We start from the raw sequence: 17,652 nt of genomic DNA on the forward strand, positions 1-17,652 counted from the left end.
TAAATTCAAAAAACTTTCAAGCAATTAACGTACGTACCTAAGCAAATTCAAAGCCACCTCAAATACGTGCTTACGAAACGAAACGAAATTGTATAAATGCATGCTGTCATTTACACATGTACGGTGTTAATGCATTGTTTAAATTGAAAACTTTCCCGCCAAAAATTTTTCCGCGCATTTTCTGTCACAATAATAATAATTATAATTACATATTTCTATCCAGATTTCAATTCAGATTTCAATTTCTTCGTTAGAATGGTTGGATAATGATGTCATAATTACACGTGGTGACGTCATTGTTTTTGTGGGAGTAATTGTTAGGTATGTGTGTGTGTGTGTGTGTGTGTTTGTGTTAATATGTGTGTGTATTGTGTGTCTGAATGTATGCACCCGTTAACTTGACAGCGAAGTCTTTTTCAATGTGTGATAGAACGATTTGTCTTCATAATTTATATTACCTGTTTTCTATATGTTGATTAGACAGCTTTTTTAGAATGTCGAATGGGAAGATGGTCACCTTCCTTTGAGTGCACTCCACGCACATGCCTCTGCCTGCTTTCCAGGCATTATCTGCTTAAACAAACACAATCCTAGACATGGCAAATATGCATATTCAAAGACATACTCAGATGCACAGTACAAAAATCTGCAATAAAAACTGAATGGGACAATACTGATAATTCAAATGTTAACGGATCAAGTGAATATAACACTCATCGCTAAATTTCCCAAAATACTCAACAAATTCAGCTCAAATAGAAAAATGTTTAAATGCTAATGGTGCTCCATCAAACCACCCACCACGAGAGTTTCATACAACACACCACTCTAATGTGTACTACATACATAAGCAAATATAAACACGTGTAAGCACATAACACAAACATACCCACACACATAAACATAAAGCACATTCGACAAATCTATAAATATAGAAAGCAACTTTTATTTGAACACTCTAAGATGTTTAACGAAACGTGCATGGTTTTACATTTGAATGCTTTTTTGAGTTTGAAATCTGATTAGAGCTCGCGGGTTGCGCAACGTACAAGGGTATTAATTTGATGTGTTGCATTTGTGGCAATCACAAGGGATAGATTATATCTTTATTGCCTAATGCTGGCGCTATTTTTGTGTTTTATTGTTGCCGCTGCTCGCCATCACTCTTGTTTGTTGTTGCTGCTGTTTGTGCTACCGCTTCTTGTTGGCGGTGGTTGTTGCTGTTAATGTCTATTTTTTCATGTTATTTCATGTTGCTATTTTATAGTTGGGTACGAGTTTTATTTGAAATTTGCAACGAACGAGCATTGCGGGCTCGATATTTTTGGAATGAAATAAATGTATGCGGATAACAGTCAGAAAACATTAACACGACAAGCAATGAATCGTTTGATGATAAAAAAACGATGAATATTATTGTTAGGATTTGTCAATAAAATTTGCCTACACAAGTTAATTTTAAGCACACATCCAACAGAATGCCATTGAACCGGCATTGTTTCTTATTTTAATTTGTATTGTGTCATAAATAAAAATTTAGCTTTCCATAAACGGACCAGGTGCCATGTTTTGTGTTTTTGCTATTGCGCTCTGACCTGTTTCAATGTTTCAAGTGCCGTCCTCCCAAACTCAATGACCACCCAAGGCCTGTTTTGTATGAAGCGGTTTACTTGCACTTGAATTGCATGCAAGAAAATGAATATGAATGAACAAATGTACGTACGACGCTACTTGAGTGTACGAACTCTAGGGCGAAAATTCTGAATGCTATAAAGTTGGGCAACTTTTTGTTAGCTCTAGACCATAAAATTTGTCATCAACTGATGAAAACAGAAAATTTCCTTTTGTTCATGTAACTGATCAAATCTAGTCAAGACACAAAAAAACATTTCTGGCCGTAATATGGTGTTGCTAATATTACAAATTGTCAAAAATAATAGCAATAACAATTTATATGTCTGCTAAATTTAAACTCTTTTTATTTAATAATTATGCTTAAAACTGTCACGAAAATGGAAAAACTAACTCAAAATATTTACGAAACAGTTTTAGAGAATATTTTGAGGTTGTAAGTAATTTTTTATCCGTTTATTTTTCCTAACAACAAAATTTTGAAAAAAGGTTGTGTTCTTTTCAGCCAACCCTCAATAAATTAATACCATACGTATAAGTTTCTTAATTAAAAACAATTGTTCTCGTAAATATACAATAGTTCAAAAGAAAACCACAATAAATAAATAAATTATTTAATTAATAAGAATAAATAAACACTTTTAATCTGTTTATGGAATATCGGATGAATTAAAAATTTAGTAATCCATACAAACACATGGACAGACACACATCAATCAGTCACACAAATACACATCCACACACACACACACTCCCACACATAACACATACACATCCACACACACACACACACACACACACACACACACACACACACACACACACACACATCCTCATCTCTATACAAAAAAACACAAATCATAAAAATTATATTTAACGAAAATAAAATAAGAAAAAAATTAACCGGCCAAAACTATGACAAGCATATACAAAAATAATCAAATCAAAGAGCTAATAAATGTAGAGAAAAGTTTGGGTTGAAGGTTGGATGGAAGTTATTTTTAAGTGGACGAACATGTAACTACGGTGCCTGCCTAATAGGTAGGTATGTAATTTAATTTAATTGTCTTGCTCGCCATAAAACGTCAGAGTTAGCATGTCTGTGTCAGGGTCTCATTATGCGAGAACTTGCGTGACAATCTGCTCTTCTTTCTCTTTTATCGGGGTTTTTTTTGTTCTGTTACAAAATTCGCCGTAACTCAGTATGTAAGTTTGAGGTATAAAATTTAGAAATATAATTATTTGCTTGATTAATTTATTATCGGTAAGTTTTTTTATTTTGAATTATTTATTGAAATACTATTAATGTTAATTTGCGCGCAACATTTCTGAGTCGGAGTCGTTGCCCATTTAAATAAATAAGTTGAATCTACGTTATTATAGATAACTATTACAGTAATTTTACAAACTTTAGCATCACAAAATGGTTTGCTGAACGTTTTAAATATGCTATTGAATGTTTTTAATAGGAAAAAAACACAAGAGAAAATATTTATAGAAGGTTGTTATTTAACAAACAAGAAAAAAACACAAAGCATCAAACAAATATAAAAATACAAACACAAGAAAACCTTTCAAACATACAAACACTACACGCACACAAAACAACACAAACACACACACACACAGACACTACAAACATACAAAGTTATTTATATCCTCGAAATTGGTTCTAATTTGTCTTCTGCTTCAGATAAATGAGATGTCCCTAAAAATGTCTGCAAAGCAAACACGAAAATGCGGACGATGTTGGTTCTTTGGTAGTCATGTTGTCACACGAACACTTGCATTTCGCCATCAAAACTTTCTATATTGGTAACGCACATGCATAAGAATGACGAGTAAGACGACGAGTTGAGAGTACGAAAATAGCTTGGTAACATCTTGAGGACAGACATCAAAGAAATCGCAGAGTTATTTTGAATGGAAAATTTTTTGTTATTGTGAGGTGTGTGTATTTTAAGCTTAGGTATGTAACAAGCACATTGGTCTTCCATTTCACGGTTGTTGTTCTGGTATTTTTTAGGTGTTGGCTAATTTTATTGCACTAGTTGAACAATTTTTTTATTTATAGCTTTGTAAATTATGTTGCAAAAATATATTAGAATTTTTTGTTTACGTTTTTTGAAGCAGCAAACACGCTTTGATATTTTATTAATTATAAACTCTTCATCACGATTTAAATTATCATCATTTTAATCCCCATCTTAGCTGTTGTTGCCACCATCATCACAATCATCATATTCATCAACATTATCGTCATCACTGCCTTCATCGTAATTTCTCACTTACTCAAACTAATAATAATTTACTGGACTGAAAACTTTCCATGTTATTTTTCCCCATCTGCATACTTTTGATTGAATTATCAGGGATCGTCATAAATAATCATGTTTTATGTATGGAATGGACACGGAGTAACAAAAGACTGATTCAATAAAAACATCTCACTGACTCATGTTCAACGCATCGTTACGTTGTTTGTGAATCGTTGGAAAAATTTCGCAGGGAGCTTCTGAAGTTGAGGTTCTTATAATTTAAACATCTGCTTTGAGAGATTTTCTAAATTCTCTAGTACTACCTTGCGACACACAAACTATTTTCTCAGCGCTAGTTTTGGTCTCTAACGAACGTTTAAAAATTAACTACATAGAAGCTTTTAACATAATTTTATTATAGCGAAAAAATGATCATTTATGATGATTTAATGGCCTTTTCAAATTGAAAAACACATATAAATTGAACTATACTACTTGGCTTGAAAATTGTTTTATTTTTTTTTTATTTTTTTTTTTTTATAAATAATTGTATTTATGATAGTCTAAACCCAAATCTCTATGTTTTTCTTCAATTATCGCTTTGTCTGACTCTAGGAAACTTAATCCTTCTAAGTTTGAATTAATTTGTTTTAATAAATCTAAACACTCTATTACTATTCCTCTTATTATCTTACCTGATTCTAAAACTCTTGATGTCTCTCACAAGTTTCGTAGTCTAGGTTTTATCTTTGATTCTACTATGTCTCTTTCTTCTCAGATCAATAGTGTCGCTAGAAGCTCTTACTTTCATCTACGTAGAATAAAAAAACTTTTGCCTTTTCTTGATGATCCTACTCTTCTCCTTTTTGTTACTTCGTTAGTCTTATCTAGGATTGATTATTGTAACTCGCTCTACTATGGTCTTCCTGACTCTATACTCTATCCTTTAAGTAAAGCTTTTAACTCTGCTGCTCGTCTAGTTGTTCGTGCCCCTTTCTTTTCTCCTATATCTCCATATCTTGTTCTCTTGCATTGGCTACCTATAAAATATAAAATAATTTTTAAAATTTGCACGTTTATGTATAAGTCTCAATCTAAATTATTTCCTAAGTATTTATCAAATATATTAATTGAACCTAAACGCCCTGGTTTACGATCGTCTTTTTGTTCTAGCTTCTTTTTAATTCGTGTTAAACACTCTTCTTCCAAATCTGCTTTTGCTTTTTCTGGCCCTTTTCTCTGGAACTCTCTACTTTCTTCTCTGACTACTTCTCCATCACTTACAAAGTTCAGAGCGGATCTCAAGACCCATCTGTTTTCAAAATTCATTGAGGATCGCTGTTGAACATCGCGGAAATAGCGCTTTACAAGCTAATTGATTGATTGATATATATATATATATATATATAATATGTATATATATATATATAATATGTATATATATATATATAATATATATATATATCCATGGGTACACCTACTCCTCGTTCGTGTAACTAAAAGTTAACTTACATTTTAAGGTTTTTGGTTTGTTACCTGTATTGTTGTTATTTTTATTGGAGATTTGTTAAATTAAATTCCTGTCAGTGTTTCAAGAAATTTTTTAATTAAACGCTAAAAGTGTTTTAAAGTTATTTTTTTATTCAAGTCTGTAAATATCTCAGAAGATTTGGATTTGTTAAGGCCAATGTGATTGTCTAACTCTAAAGTTTGGTGTGTGTTTCTGTTTATAATAGATTCAATAGAATAGTGATAGTCAACAGTGTATGACTGTGCGTGTGTGTGTGTGTGTATATATGTTAGTGCGTGTGTGTGTATATGTGCGTGCGTGTGCGTGTGCGTGTGTGTGTGTGTCTGTATGTTATCTTCTTCAGGGTTCATGTCTGCTGATGTTTTAATCAATCGCACACATTCACTCATTTGTTCATTAATTTAAAATTGGTTGCAAATTTATTATCCATTCACTCATTCACTCACTCATTCACTCACTCACTCAAGGTAAACCTAAAATCTAGCTAAGAAAGAAACATTTAATTATTTTTTATTTTATTATTTATAAATTTTTCAATTATTTTCATTTAACTTTTTTGTAGTTACTTGTTACAGTTACATATATGCCATGGTGTTACTGTATTTTTTCTGGAAAATATATGGGTAAAAATGTAATTTAATTCAATTAATCAACTCTTTTATTTGTAATAATAAAATAAAAATAAAGTTTAACAATTAAGTAGATTAAAAATTTATTTTTATTATTTATTATGTAATTATTATTATTTCATAGTTGTGCTAACTAAACTCATCAAATCAACTATTAGTTTTAAAGGCTTTAGCCAATGCATGCATGTAAATATACATACATAAATATGTTATTAATTTTTAATGTTGATTTATTAACATTTTTTCACCATTTAAAATTTAAAATAGTTGAGTATACTATTAGAGAATGTATAACTATTCATAAACTGTTCTATTTAGAAGCCTGTTAAGTTTGTTAAATGGCAATTTTTAGTTCGAAGTATGAAATGGCCGAATATATGTTTAAAAATAAAATAAAATGTAGAAACATGAATATTAATGTGTGTGTGTGTGTGTGTGTGTGAGTGAGTGAGTTATTTAAATAATAAATTGCAATATTAAGTTGTTTTTTTAAAATAAACATTGACCAAGACTATGTTTGCATTTTAATGACTGGCCAATTGAGATCAATTAAATATGATTATTCGATTTTGAATACAAACCATATTAATCAACTTTTAACTCTTTCTCAGTGTAAATTTTTGTGGGCGTGGTTCCAAGTTGTCAATCATTTTTTTGACCTTTATGACAAAATTGTTGTTAAAACATAGATTAAATAAAATTCTGTATAAAGCATAGACTCATTAAAATTCTACATAGAAGGAAGTTTTTGGCTTTAATTTTTTGTTTTAATGTACAAATGTTTACATAACATAACCAAAGACAACTAACTACATACATACAAACATACATTTAAAAGTAAAGTTGAAAATTTCATTGAATGCTTGACTAAAATAGGTACATGGATGTAAAGAAATTGTCTCAAATTGAATCAAGAGAAAACTCAATTTTCACCTGTTGGTACATGGCAACAGTTTTCTAAAATTAATATTAATTCAGTCAAAATTGATAATAATGAAAAACAATTCTGTGAAAATGCAACAAACCTAGGATGTATTTTTGACTCGAGATTATCTTTCAAGGATCATATAAAAACCATATCTAAATCGTGTTCTTATCAGCTTTGCCAGTTATACCGCGTTCGAAAATCTTTACATCAAACAACCACGCAAACACTAATTCATGCGTTTGTTCATTCACGGTTAGACTACTGTAATAGCTTGTTCCATTGATAACCAGTGAGATCTGTTGCTTTTCCTCAATGAGCTGCAAAAATAACTGTTGGACGTAGAAAGTATGACTATGTGACACCCATTTTAAGAGACCTACATTGGCTAACAGTGTAAAAAAGAATCAACTATAAGATTTGTATGACTATATATAAGGCTATGAACGGGTTGTTACCAGTATATCTAGTAAATAAAATCTTAAAAAAGCCAGCTTCTTCAACAGGTGTAAAATTGAGATCAGACTATGCCAACCTACTGGCAGTGACAACTACATACTGCAACTAGAAATATTGCCTGGAACAGTCTTCCGCAATCGCTCAGAATGCCGGGACTAAAGCTTGATGATTTTAAGAGGAACTTAAAAACATATTGTTATAACCGTGCTACCGAACGCACTAGAACATTCTAGAATATGCTAGAATCGGACCATCTAGAAGAATCTAGAAACGACGCTTGCGAAGAGTATATAAGCGCACGTCGCAAGAAGATTAGCGATTAGTGAAATTCGTGATTTTGTAAATTCGTGACTCTGTGATTTTGTGAATAGCGATTCGGTGAATTATTTAAAGCGATATTTGATTTGTTTGTTGACGTTGTTATAGCGATAGATTTTGAACAATTTAAAAGTTAATTGTTGCGTTAATTTGAATCTGCTAGAAATAAACGATTAGTTGATTTCTTCTGTAAATAAAGTTTAATAACTAATAACTGTTTTAAGTATTTATTAATATTATTTAATAATATAATAATAATAATATAATATTATAATAATATAATATTATTTAATATTAACTGTTTTAACTGTTAATAAGTATTTTATTCAATCGAAGATTTGAACCCGTCGCATCGTAAATCGGTTACGACAGCGAGTATTATAACATTGGTGTCAGAAGTGGGATCTTCGACCAACGAATTACTACTCATAGGAAAAGAACACGATGTCAAAACTGTGTGGTTTGAACGTAGTTCAGCTACGAGAAGAACTACAGAAACGAAGCCTTGTTACAAGTGGCAACAAAGAAGTACTTGTAGCACGTCTGAGAAGCTCTCATTGACGAAGGTAAGAACCCAGACGAATTCAAGTTTGATGGTGCTGACGAAGACAATGAAATTAGCACAGGCACGTTTACAACCGCTAAAATGATGGAACTTCTGCTTAGTATGTCAACTGAAATAAAACAACAGATCAAGGAACAGTCCGAACAGATCAAAGAACAGTTCGAACGACAGTCCGAACGACAGACAGAGGAGTTAAAACAGATCAAGGACCAGCTAAAACAAGTAAAATTGGAAGTGGCAGAACAGATTGAAGAACAGTCAACAAGAATAGAAATGATCGAGCAGAAACTTGATCGTCAGACCGTTGAGGTAGATCAAAAGATAGACAAATTGAAGCGAGAATTGGAACAATCCAAAAAAATGGCCATGCCGTTAGATTACGCATCCGGAAGAACTTTGAAGGTACCAGCATTTGACGGAGAGATGTCCTGGAACGTTTATAAAACCCAGTTCGAAGCAGTGGCAACTAGTAACTGTTGGAACGGAAAAGAACGAGCAACAGCACTGATACTGGCCCTGCGAGGTTCAGCAGCAGAGGTTCTTTGGACGATTCCGGCGGAGAACCACTTCAACTATGAAGTTCTTGTTAGCGCGTTGGATTTACGTTATGGTGAAGAACACATGAAACAGATTTATCGGTTTCAGCTTAGAAACAAAACGCAACGATCTGGTGAATCCATTCAGCAGCTGGCACAAGATATCGAACGGTTGATATTGCTGTCGTATCCGACATCAGACCCCGAGCATAGAGACGAAACTGCCCTGGATACGTTTATCAAAGCCCTTCGTGATTCGGAACTCAAGCAATCCCTTCTCTTGTCAGATAAACGAAAACTCAAGGATGCCGTTGCGCACAGTCTCACTTTTGAATCGGCAAAGCAAGCATCAAAAAGTGACGTATGTCTACGCCAAGTACATGAAGAATGCTCTAGCCAGAAGGTGGTTGTGAAACGCGAACCCCAACAGCATGGTGTACCCCAATGCTGGATCTGTGGTGAAAAAGGCCATCTATGTCGTGATTGTAAACACCGCCTAAAAGATAACCACTGCCGACAAGATGGCGCAAAAGAAGAGAAGATGATCCTGTATCACGATCGGCCCCTTCTAACGAAGGAGCGGAAAACTAATAAGAGCCAACTTTGCGAGGCAGTGGTTGGCTAGTAGAATTGACGCCCCCAGTACCGTAATTAACGTTTCCAGACTACATCGAAATCGAAACGACCTATGGCTGAACGGAAAAGTTGATCAACGAGAATGCGTAATTACAGTCGACACCGGAACAACAAAAATGATTTTAAGATCTGATTTGGTACCCAATCTGAAGAAAGAGACTTCTAACAAATAAATCCTTCGAACAGCTACCGGAGGAACAGCACCAGTCTATAGAAAGATTCTCCGTACTGTTCAGCTAGGCGACTTGTTATTCGAAGGTTCATTCTTAGTCGCGGATATCATCGACGAATGCATAATAGGTGTCGACTTTCTGACAAAATATGGGTTCAAAATTGACTTAGAAAAACGCATTCTTAGATGGAGAAATACAGAAATGATAATGGGGGATAGCGACGAAAAATGCATTCGAGTGACAGTCGATTGTGACATAGAACTACCTCAATCATCTGAAAACATCGTATGGGGCAAGTTGAATTGCGATCCTGGGGGCCACCAGTTCTATTTGATGGAGCCAACCTCAACAACAAATGCACAGAACGCGGTCATTGGAAAATGCCTGGTAGAAGCAAACAAAAATGGTCTTATTCCTGTCAGAATAATGAATACCGCTAAACACACTATTAAAATTAAAAAAAGGCGAGGAAATAGGTAATTGCCAATCAATAAATTTGGTGAAATCATTAGATACGGAGCAACAGGAAAAGGTTCTACCAACTGACAAAGGTAGACTCAAAGAACTTACCAAAAATCTACTGGATGAACTCAATTTGTATCAAGAAGACCGTCTAAAAGCCGAGGCGTTGATTGCTGATTTTGCAGACGTGTTTTCAACCGGTGACAATGACCAAGGTAAAACAGCTCTGGTAACTCACCGAATTGATACTCAGGATTCGAAACCGATCCGACAAGTACCACGACGTCTTCCTCTAGCAAAACAAACAGAAGTAAACGAAATGATAACGACAATGCAGAATCAAGGCGTCATCGAACCGTCATCAAGTCCTTGGATTTCGCCAGTTGTTTTGGTAAAGAAGAAGGACGGCACTACCCGTTTTTGCGTTGATTATAGGAAGTTAAATGATGTGACTAAAAAGGACAGCTATCCGTTACCGAGGATTGATGACATCATGGACACCCTATCTGGCTCAAGTTGGTTCTCTAGGCTTGATTTGAAAAGCGGATACTGGCAAGTAGAAATCGACAAGAACGTTCGCGAAAAGACAGCGTTTTCTATCGGATCGGGGTTGTGGCAATTCACCGTCATGCCATTTGGATTGTGCAATGCTCCAGCTACATTCGAGCGACTGATGGAATGTGTATTGCAAGGTCTTAACTGGAAAACCTGTCTTGTCTATTTAGACGACATAATTGTTCTAGGAAGAACATTTGATCAACACGTCGAAAAGTTACAGGAGATCTTCACAAAACTTCGGGTGGCAAATTTAAAGCTGAACGTTAAAAAGTGCAGGTTATTTTGTAAAGAAGTTAACTATTTGGGACATGTGGTATCTTCAGATGGAGTTTGAGCCGATCCCAGCAAGATAGAAATTGTGAAAGACTGGCCAACTCCAAAGGATAAAAATGAATTGCGCAGTTTTCTGGGATTGGCAACGTACTATCGACGTTTTGTAAAGGATTTTGCAAAAGTTGCCAGACCTCTCCACCAACTTACCGAGAAGGACCGAGTTTTCAACTGGAATACCCTATGCGACTCAGCATTTGAAAAGTTAAAAGTTGAACTATGTGATGCTCCTTTGCTAGCATATCCAGTTCGTGGCAAGACGTTTGTGTTAGATACTGATGCACTGATACACTGAAGCCGTTTTGTCACAGCATCTAGACGGAGAAGAAAAGGTGCTAGCGTATTATAGCAGAGGATTCACAAAGTCCGAACGAAACTATTGTGTGACCAGGAAGGAGTTACTAGCAATAGTCAATGCAACAAAACACTTCCACAAGTACCTTTATGGACAGAAATTTCTTCTCCGAACTGATCAGCAGCGTTAAGATGGCTCCTTAACTTCAAGGATCTTGAAGGACAGATGGCCCGATGGTTGGAGCGTTTACAAATGTACGACTTCGAGATCGTGCACCGCAAAGGAACAACTCATAGTAATGCTGATGCTCTCTCACGTCGACCATGTTTACCGGGATGCAAATATTGCTGTCGTCACGAGGAGAAGGTACAATCGGAAGACATAAGAGCAACAACAATATCAGCGGATGACGGTTGGACACCGACGGATCTTGCTGATGCACAGTTTGCGGATGAGGACCTACAACATCTGATCACATAGAAGAAGGAGGGCAAGCGACCGGACTTGCAAAGCATCTCAGAATATAGTGCCGTGTTAAAGGATTATTGGGCTCAGTGGGACTCTTTGTATTTGGAAGGGGATTTGCTGAAACGAAAATGGGAATCAGCTGATGGATCAAAACACCGCATGCAAGTTGTAATACCAAGAAGTAGAACGACCGAAATCCTTGATGAAATGCATGGCGGCCCTTCTGGGGGACATTTAGGAGTGAACAAGACCCTTGACAAAATACGAGAAGGATTCTACTGGCTTCACGTTAGAGAAGATGTAGAGAGCTGGTGTCGAAAATGTAACACATGCGCTTCAGTCAATGGACCCAAAAGAAGGCTAAAAGGAGCAATGCAAATCTACAATGTTGGTGTCCCCTTTGAACGTATTGATATAGATATTGCTGGACCCTTTCCGGTATCAGATTATGGAAACCGTTACATTCTGGTTGTAGTGGACTATTTCAGCAAATGGCCTGAGGTGTTTCCAATACCCAACCAAGAAGCATGTACCGTCGCTGAGGAAATTGTACTCAATTGGATTAGTCGATATGGTGTCCCATTGGAACTCCACTCAGATCAAGGTCGAAATTTTGAGTCACAACTGAGTCACAAATGTGCAAGCTGCTGGGTATAAACAAAACTCGAACGACATCTCTTCACCCACAGTCTGACGGTATAGTGGAACGATTTAACCAAACCCTGATTGAACATCTGGCTAAAGTAGTCGACGAAAATCAACGGGATTGGGATCGTCATATACCATTGTTTCTTATGGCATACCGGAGTGCTATCCACACAACTACTGGAGAAACGCCATCAAAAGTTCTGTTTGGGACTACCTTAAGAACTCCAGCTGATGTGAAATATGGCGTACCACCTGAACCACACCAACCATTAACAGAATACGTGGATAATCTTCGACAGCGATTAAACCATATCCACTGTTACGTACGCCTTAAAATTATGAAAAACACGGAGGCGGCCAAAACCAGATACGACTTGAAAGGAAGCAGTGGCGGTTTTGCTGTCGACGAGTTAGTTTGGCTGTACAACCCACAGCAAAAGAAAGGACGTTCTCCAAAGCTTCAGCGAGGGTGGGAAGGACCTTATCAAGTCATCACCCGCTTGAATGACGTCGTCTATCGTATTCAGGAATATCGGAAGCCGAGAGCAAGAATGAAGATCGTTCATTTGGATAGACTGGCTCCGTACCATGCGGACACCGGAACGAAAGCTGTTCGGGACGAACAGAACTAAGAAGGGGGCAATGTTATAACCGTGCTACCGAACGCACTAGAACATGCTAGAATATGCTAGAATCGGACCATCTAGAAGAATCTAGATAGATTAGATATAGCGATAGATTTTGAACAATTTAAAAGTTAATTGCTGCGTTAATTTGAATCTGCTAGAAATAAACGATTAGTTGATTTCTTCTGTAAATAAAGTTTAATAACTAATAACTGTTTGGAGTATTTTATTCAATCGAAGATTTGAACCCGTCGCATCGTAAATCGGTTACGACAGCGAGTATTATAACAATATTTATTTTTTACATAGAAATATTTTATCGATTTATACTTTATTGACCTTCACTGATTTCATTTCTAATAGAGAGCGCTTTCGAGAAATTTTAATTTTATAATGCGTTTAATAAATTGTAGATAATAGTAATAATAATACATACATACATGCATACATACATACATGCATACATACATACACTGCCGCTGCCACTCTCGACCTGCAGTCTTCCCTGCTCCACCGGTTTTTTCGTTGCCGCGATATTCTTCCCCCAGTGTCCGCCCCGGGAGACCGTACGCACGTCCAAATTTTGAACGAAGAATATAAAAAAATCTTTCAAAATTTGTTGTCTTCATGCGGCGATGTGGCGCAGAGGCGGACGAGTTTGGGCACCACGGTTTGGTTTGTCGTCTGGGTGGGGGCCGTCAACTACGTCACTCAGCGCTAAACGAATACATTTGTCGGCTCTTCTCCAAGGCTTCAATCCCGGTTCTCAAGGAACCATCCGGTATTTCTGCGCATGATGGTAGGCGCCCGGACGGATGCACACTAATACCTTGGAGAGCCGGCAGATGTTTGGCGTGGGATGTTACGGTCCCTGGCACCCTCGCCGAACAATACGTAAACCTGACAAGTAAAGAATGCGGTTTGGCCGCGGCCAGGGCAGCGGACGAGAAAATGAAAGAATATGGGAACGCCCTCCCCTCGATGGAATTCTTGCCAATATGTATCGAGGTTCTCGGCCCGATGGACCCCAACACCCTTAAATTTCTTAAGGCAATATGTAAAATGATCAGCGTCAGATCAGGCGACAGCAGGGAACTGTTTTTCGCAACTAACCACATTTCGTGCTTGTTGCAGCGGTTCCTGCGTGTCTGTGTGCTTGAAAATATCCAACTGAATGCCGACATGTGCAATTAACGACAAATCAAAGAGTTAATCCATTTGTTACTTGATGTTTGACGGTTCAGTGTCACTCATCATGTTTTGGTTTTAACATACATACATACATACATACATAAATGCATACATACTCATGTGAATCATCCCAAAAAGTGTTCATCATTCACACATTCCTAAATTTAAAAAATTACTGTTGACAAATATTTCCAGCATGGAAATTTTTCATACACAGATATATGATGCGCGCGGACACACACACACACACACACACACACACACACACACACACACACACACACACACACACACACACACACACACATACACACATCATGTATGCACATCAACTCACACACACGCACACATGATTGGTGTATAATTTTGCTATAAATTAGAATTAATGACATTCACCATTTATACCTGATGCATTAATGACAATGATAAAAAAATTGGGTTGATGTAATTAGCTCATAACATTAACACATCCATCTCATATGAACAAAAAATAAAAATAAATCCCTGAGCAAGTGTGTGTGTGTGTGTGTGTGTGTGTGTGTGTGTGCGTGCGTATGTGTGATGTGTGTGTCAATGAACATGCATTGTATTCATTTAAAACATACACAGTCACATACAATAATTGATCACTCACACATCTACAACATGCACATTCACTCTTCTGATTCATACACAATTCTCACACCACATATACTCCTCTCTCTCTCTCTCTCTCTCTCTCTCACACACACACACAACGCATATTTAACATACATATATGTATACAATTTATGTGTATAATTTATATAGATTTCATAAACCTGCGTAACCTAACCTAGTGTACACTTGGAAAGTAGTGTGTTTAATGCGTTGACTGGTATAAACATTTCAACATAAGCACAGTACGCACACATTCACTCACGCACATACACTTACACAAGTAAATGTTTATACTACACAGATACACAAATACATGTGTGAAACAGATGCACACACATACAAACACACACACAGAACACCACACACACACACACAAAACATCATTCCGAAAATAGCAGACTCCCGGCTTAAACTTTCATTGGTTATCAATATTGAGATCTTTGACATTAGTTTGAATTTAAACACATTAAGCAGTTAGTGCAGTAGTATGTATGCATGTGTGTGCGTGTGCATGTGTGCGCGTGTGTTAAATGTGCATGTATGTTTATTTATTATGTGTGTTTGTGCAGTTAGACGCTCAGGCATTCTTGTAGCTGAAGAAGTCTGTCTCAGTATAAACTTGCATAGGTTTTAGGCATGTTTGAAGATGTGAATGTATGTAGAATCTTTACACGTATGTGATGCTGTTGCGTAGAGTTGTTATGTTTATGAATGTATATACCTACATTAATGTTTTTATATATGAATCTATACCGCAACATATATAGAGATATATGCATTGATTTTCTCAAGTTTTAATTGTTCTTGTATGTAATGTTATGCATTTATATTTTCATGGGTAGTATACATGAAACTTCATTGTGCGCTGTCTATTTTAATTTTTAATGTCATTGTAGTTGATTTTTTTCAATAAATAATTTTTAGTTTTAATTTAATTTAATATATAAATAAAGAAGATTATTGCGATTACCAAAGAAATTGATTTTGATTGGATGTATATGTATATATAATAAAAGTTGTACATAGTTGTATAGATAGTTCAAAAAATATTTTGACAGTGTAGGTAAATAAAGCAATGGAGATGTCTGTTATAAAACCCACTCAACCTCAGCCATTTCAGCCCAAGACATTCAAGAACGTTACCGCAACAACATCTTCTCCGGCTGGCAAAAAGACAACAACCACAAAATCTCCACATTTCAACGCGAGTGTCCCCCGCGACGTCGAACTCGCTGACAACAGCGAGAATGGATCTCACCGCGAAATGGCCATCGACTGTCCACTAAATTTTGTGGAGTTCAAGAAGGAACCTCCCAGGTACCCACGGCCACTCTCATTGATTCAGAACACGTCACTTCTGAACAACGGCAACAATCCAAACAGTATTATCATCATTCCCAACCAGAACAACAAAGGTGATGCAGACTTCAATTACGAGAATGAGATGCCATCAAGTGTCAGCTTCGTCTCATCTAAAAATGAAGGCGGCACTCAAATGCAACAGAACAAAATGAAAAAATACAAAGAAGACCTGCAAAAACGTAAAGAACATGAAGAGAAAATTCAGAAGGAACAAGAATTTTTGCGAACGTCATTAAGAGGTTCAAAAAAGTTGCTGGAACTCAAAGAACCCAAAAACAAGCCGTCCACGTCATCAGGGACGCCGGGCTCCTCTGCTGTGCCGGGTATATTTAATCCAAACTACGTTTCTGAAGAGGAATTGAACAGAAGCAGGTTGAAACCAACACTCATCAGCAATCAAATAGGTTACTTATTTGTTCATTCATGCATCTTACTAGAGTTAGCTAGCTGATGTGGCTTTTTTATTTGTTCTAGCTAGTAGATCTGTAGCTACCATTAAGTTACCTTTTGTTTGTGGAGAAGTCGTTTAATACTTGTACCGTCTTTATTTTTTGTATTTGTGGTTCTCACTGAAAGAACTAAGGATTAAAGTATTAATGATTAATGATATAATAGTGCTCATTTTTGAAGTTGATTGAAGTTTGATCAAACCATACTAGCAAGTTCATTAAAATAATAGATTTGATTCTAGATTTGTGAAACTTCTATATTTAATTTACGATTCTTTAAGTTGAACCTTTTTTTTATATATTTATCACACTTAGTTCACAACATGCTAAAAACCATTTTGAAGTTTTACTTTTAAGACACCCTACTTCAAATTTACGCACACACATACACACACACATACATACACAATCTCTTAACTACAACAGGAATTTTCAATAATTCACTCAATGTTCTTTAAGAATAAGTATGTATGGGGCTTATCACTAGCATGTTAATGTGTATGCTGGCGAACAAGCTTATCTACCAAAACGAAGCGTTTCATAAAATTAAAATAAACGTTAAAGTAAGATAAATGAACAAGAGAACTTTTGCGTTTGGTTTTGTTGATGAGAAATGTCTGACGATCAACAAACATGCAAACATTTTTTACTTACTGGATTTTTTCATTTAACAAATTTTGTTCAGTACACTATTCAAAATTTTGGTTTTCCCTTGATAAACTTTAATAGTAATTTAGTCATTTGGTTAGAACTTTAGAAGTCATCACCCACATAAGCTTATTGTTTATAATCATTTATAATATTTTTTAACATTACTTACATTCAAATCTTACATCAAACAACACCTTATATTGAATATAATAATAAATAAAATGAAGTGTATATACCAGAGCTAATGCTTAATGAGGTATCTGGATATCAAATTATTTTCAGTATTGTGAATTGTTGTAACACATTAGCTG

The 17,652-nt window shown here is 35.8% G+C and overlaps 3 protein-coding genes across 3 annotated transcripts; 2 read left to right on the forward strand and 1 right to left on the reverse strand.

Moving 5' to 3' along the window:
• Positions 1-8,196: 8,196 nt before the first annotated feature.
• HELRODRAFT_161475 (hypothetical protein) lies at positions 8,197-9,478 on the forward strand (the record flags this gene model as incomplete). Its single annotated transcript, XM_009021391.1, has 2 exons — positions 8,197-8,212; positions 8,304-9,478. 2 exons carry the CDS (start codon positions 8,197-8,199, stop codon positions 9,476-9,478), a joined length of 1,191 nt encoding a protein of 396 aa, XP_009019639.1.
• A 3,902-nt stretch (positions 9,479-13,380) lies between these two features.
• HELRODRAFT_161476 (hypothetical protein) lies at positions 13,381-14,167 on the reverse strand (the record flags this gene model as incomplete). Its single annotated transcript, XM_009021392.1, has 2 exons — positions 13,381-13,418; positions 13,879-14,167. The coding sequence occupies 2 exons, from the start codon at positions 14,165-14,167 to the stop codon at positions 13,381-13,383; spliced, it is 327 nt and encodes a 108-aa protein (XP_009019640.1).
• A 1,787-nt stretch (positions 14,168-15,954) lies between these two features.
• HELRODRAFT_161477 (hypothetical protein) lies at positions 15,955-17,148 on the forward strand (the record flags this gene model as incomplete). The annotated part of the gene is made up of 2 exons (XM_009021393.1): positions 15,955-16,645; positions 17,117-17,148. 2 exons carry the CDS (start codon positions 15,955-15,957, stop codon positions 17,146-17,148), a joined length of 723 nt encoding a protein of 240 aa, XP_009019641.1.
• Positions 17,149-17,652: the final 504 nt, after the last annotated feature.

Source organism: Helobdella robusta (assembly GCF_000326865.2).
Source record: "Helobdella robusta unplaced genomic scaffold HELROscaffold_3, whole genome shotgun sequence".
Classification (NCBI taxonomy): Eukaryota; Metazoa; Annelida; class Clitellata; order Rhynchobdellida; family Glossiphoniidae; genus Helobdella; species Helobdella robusta.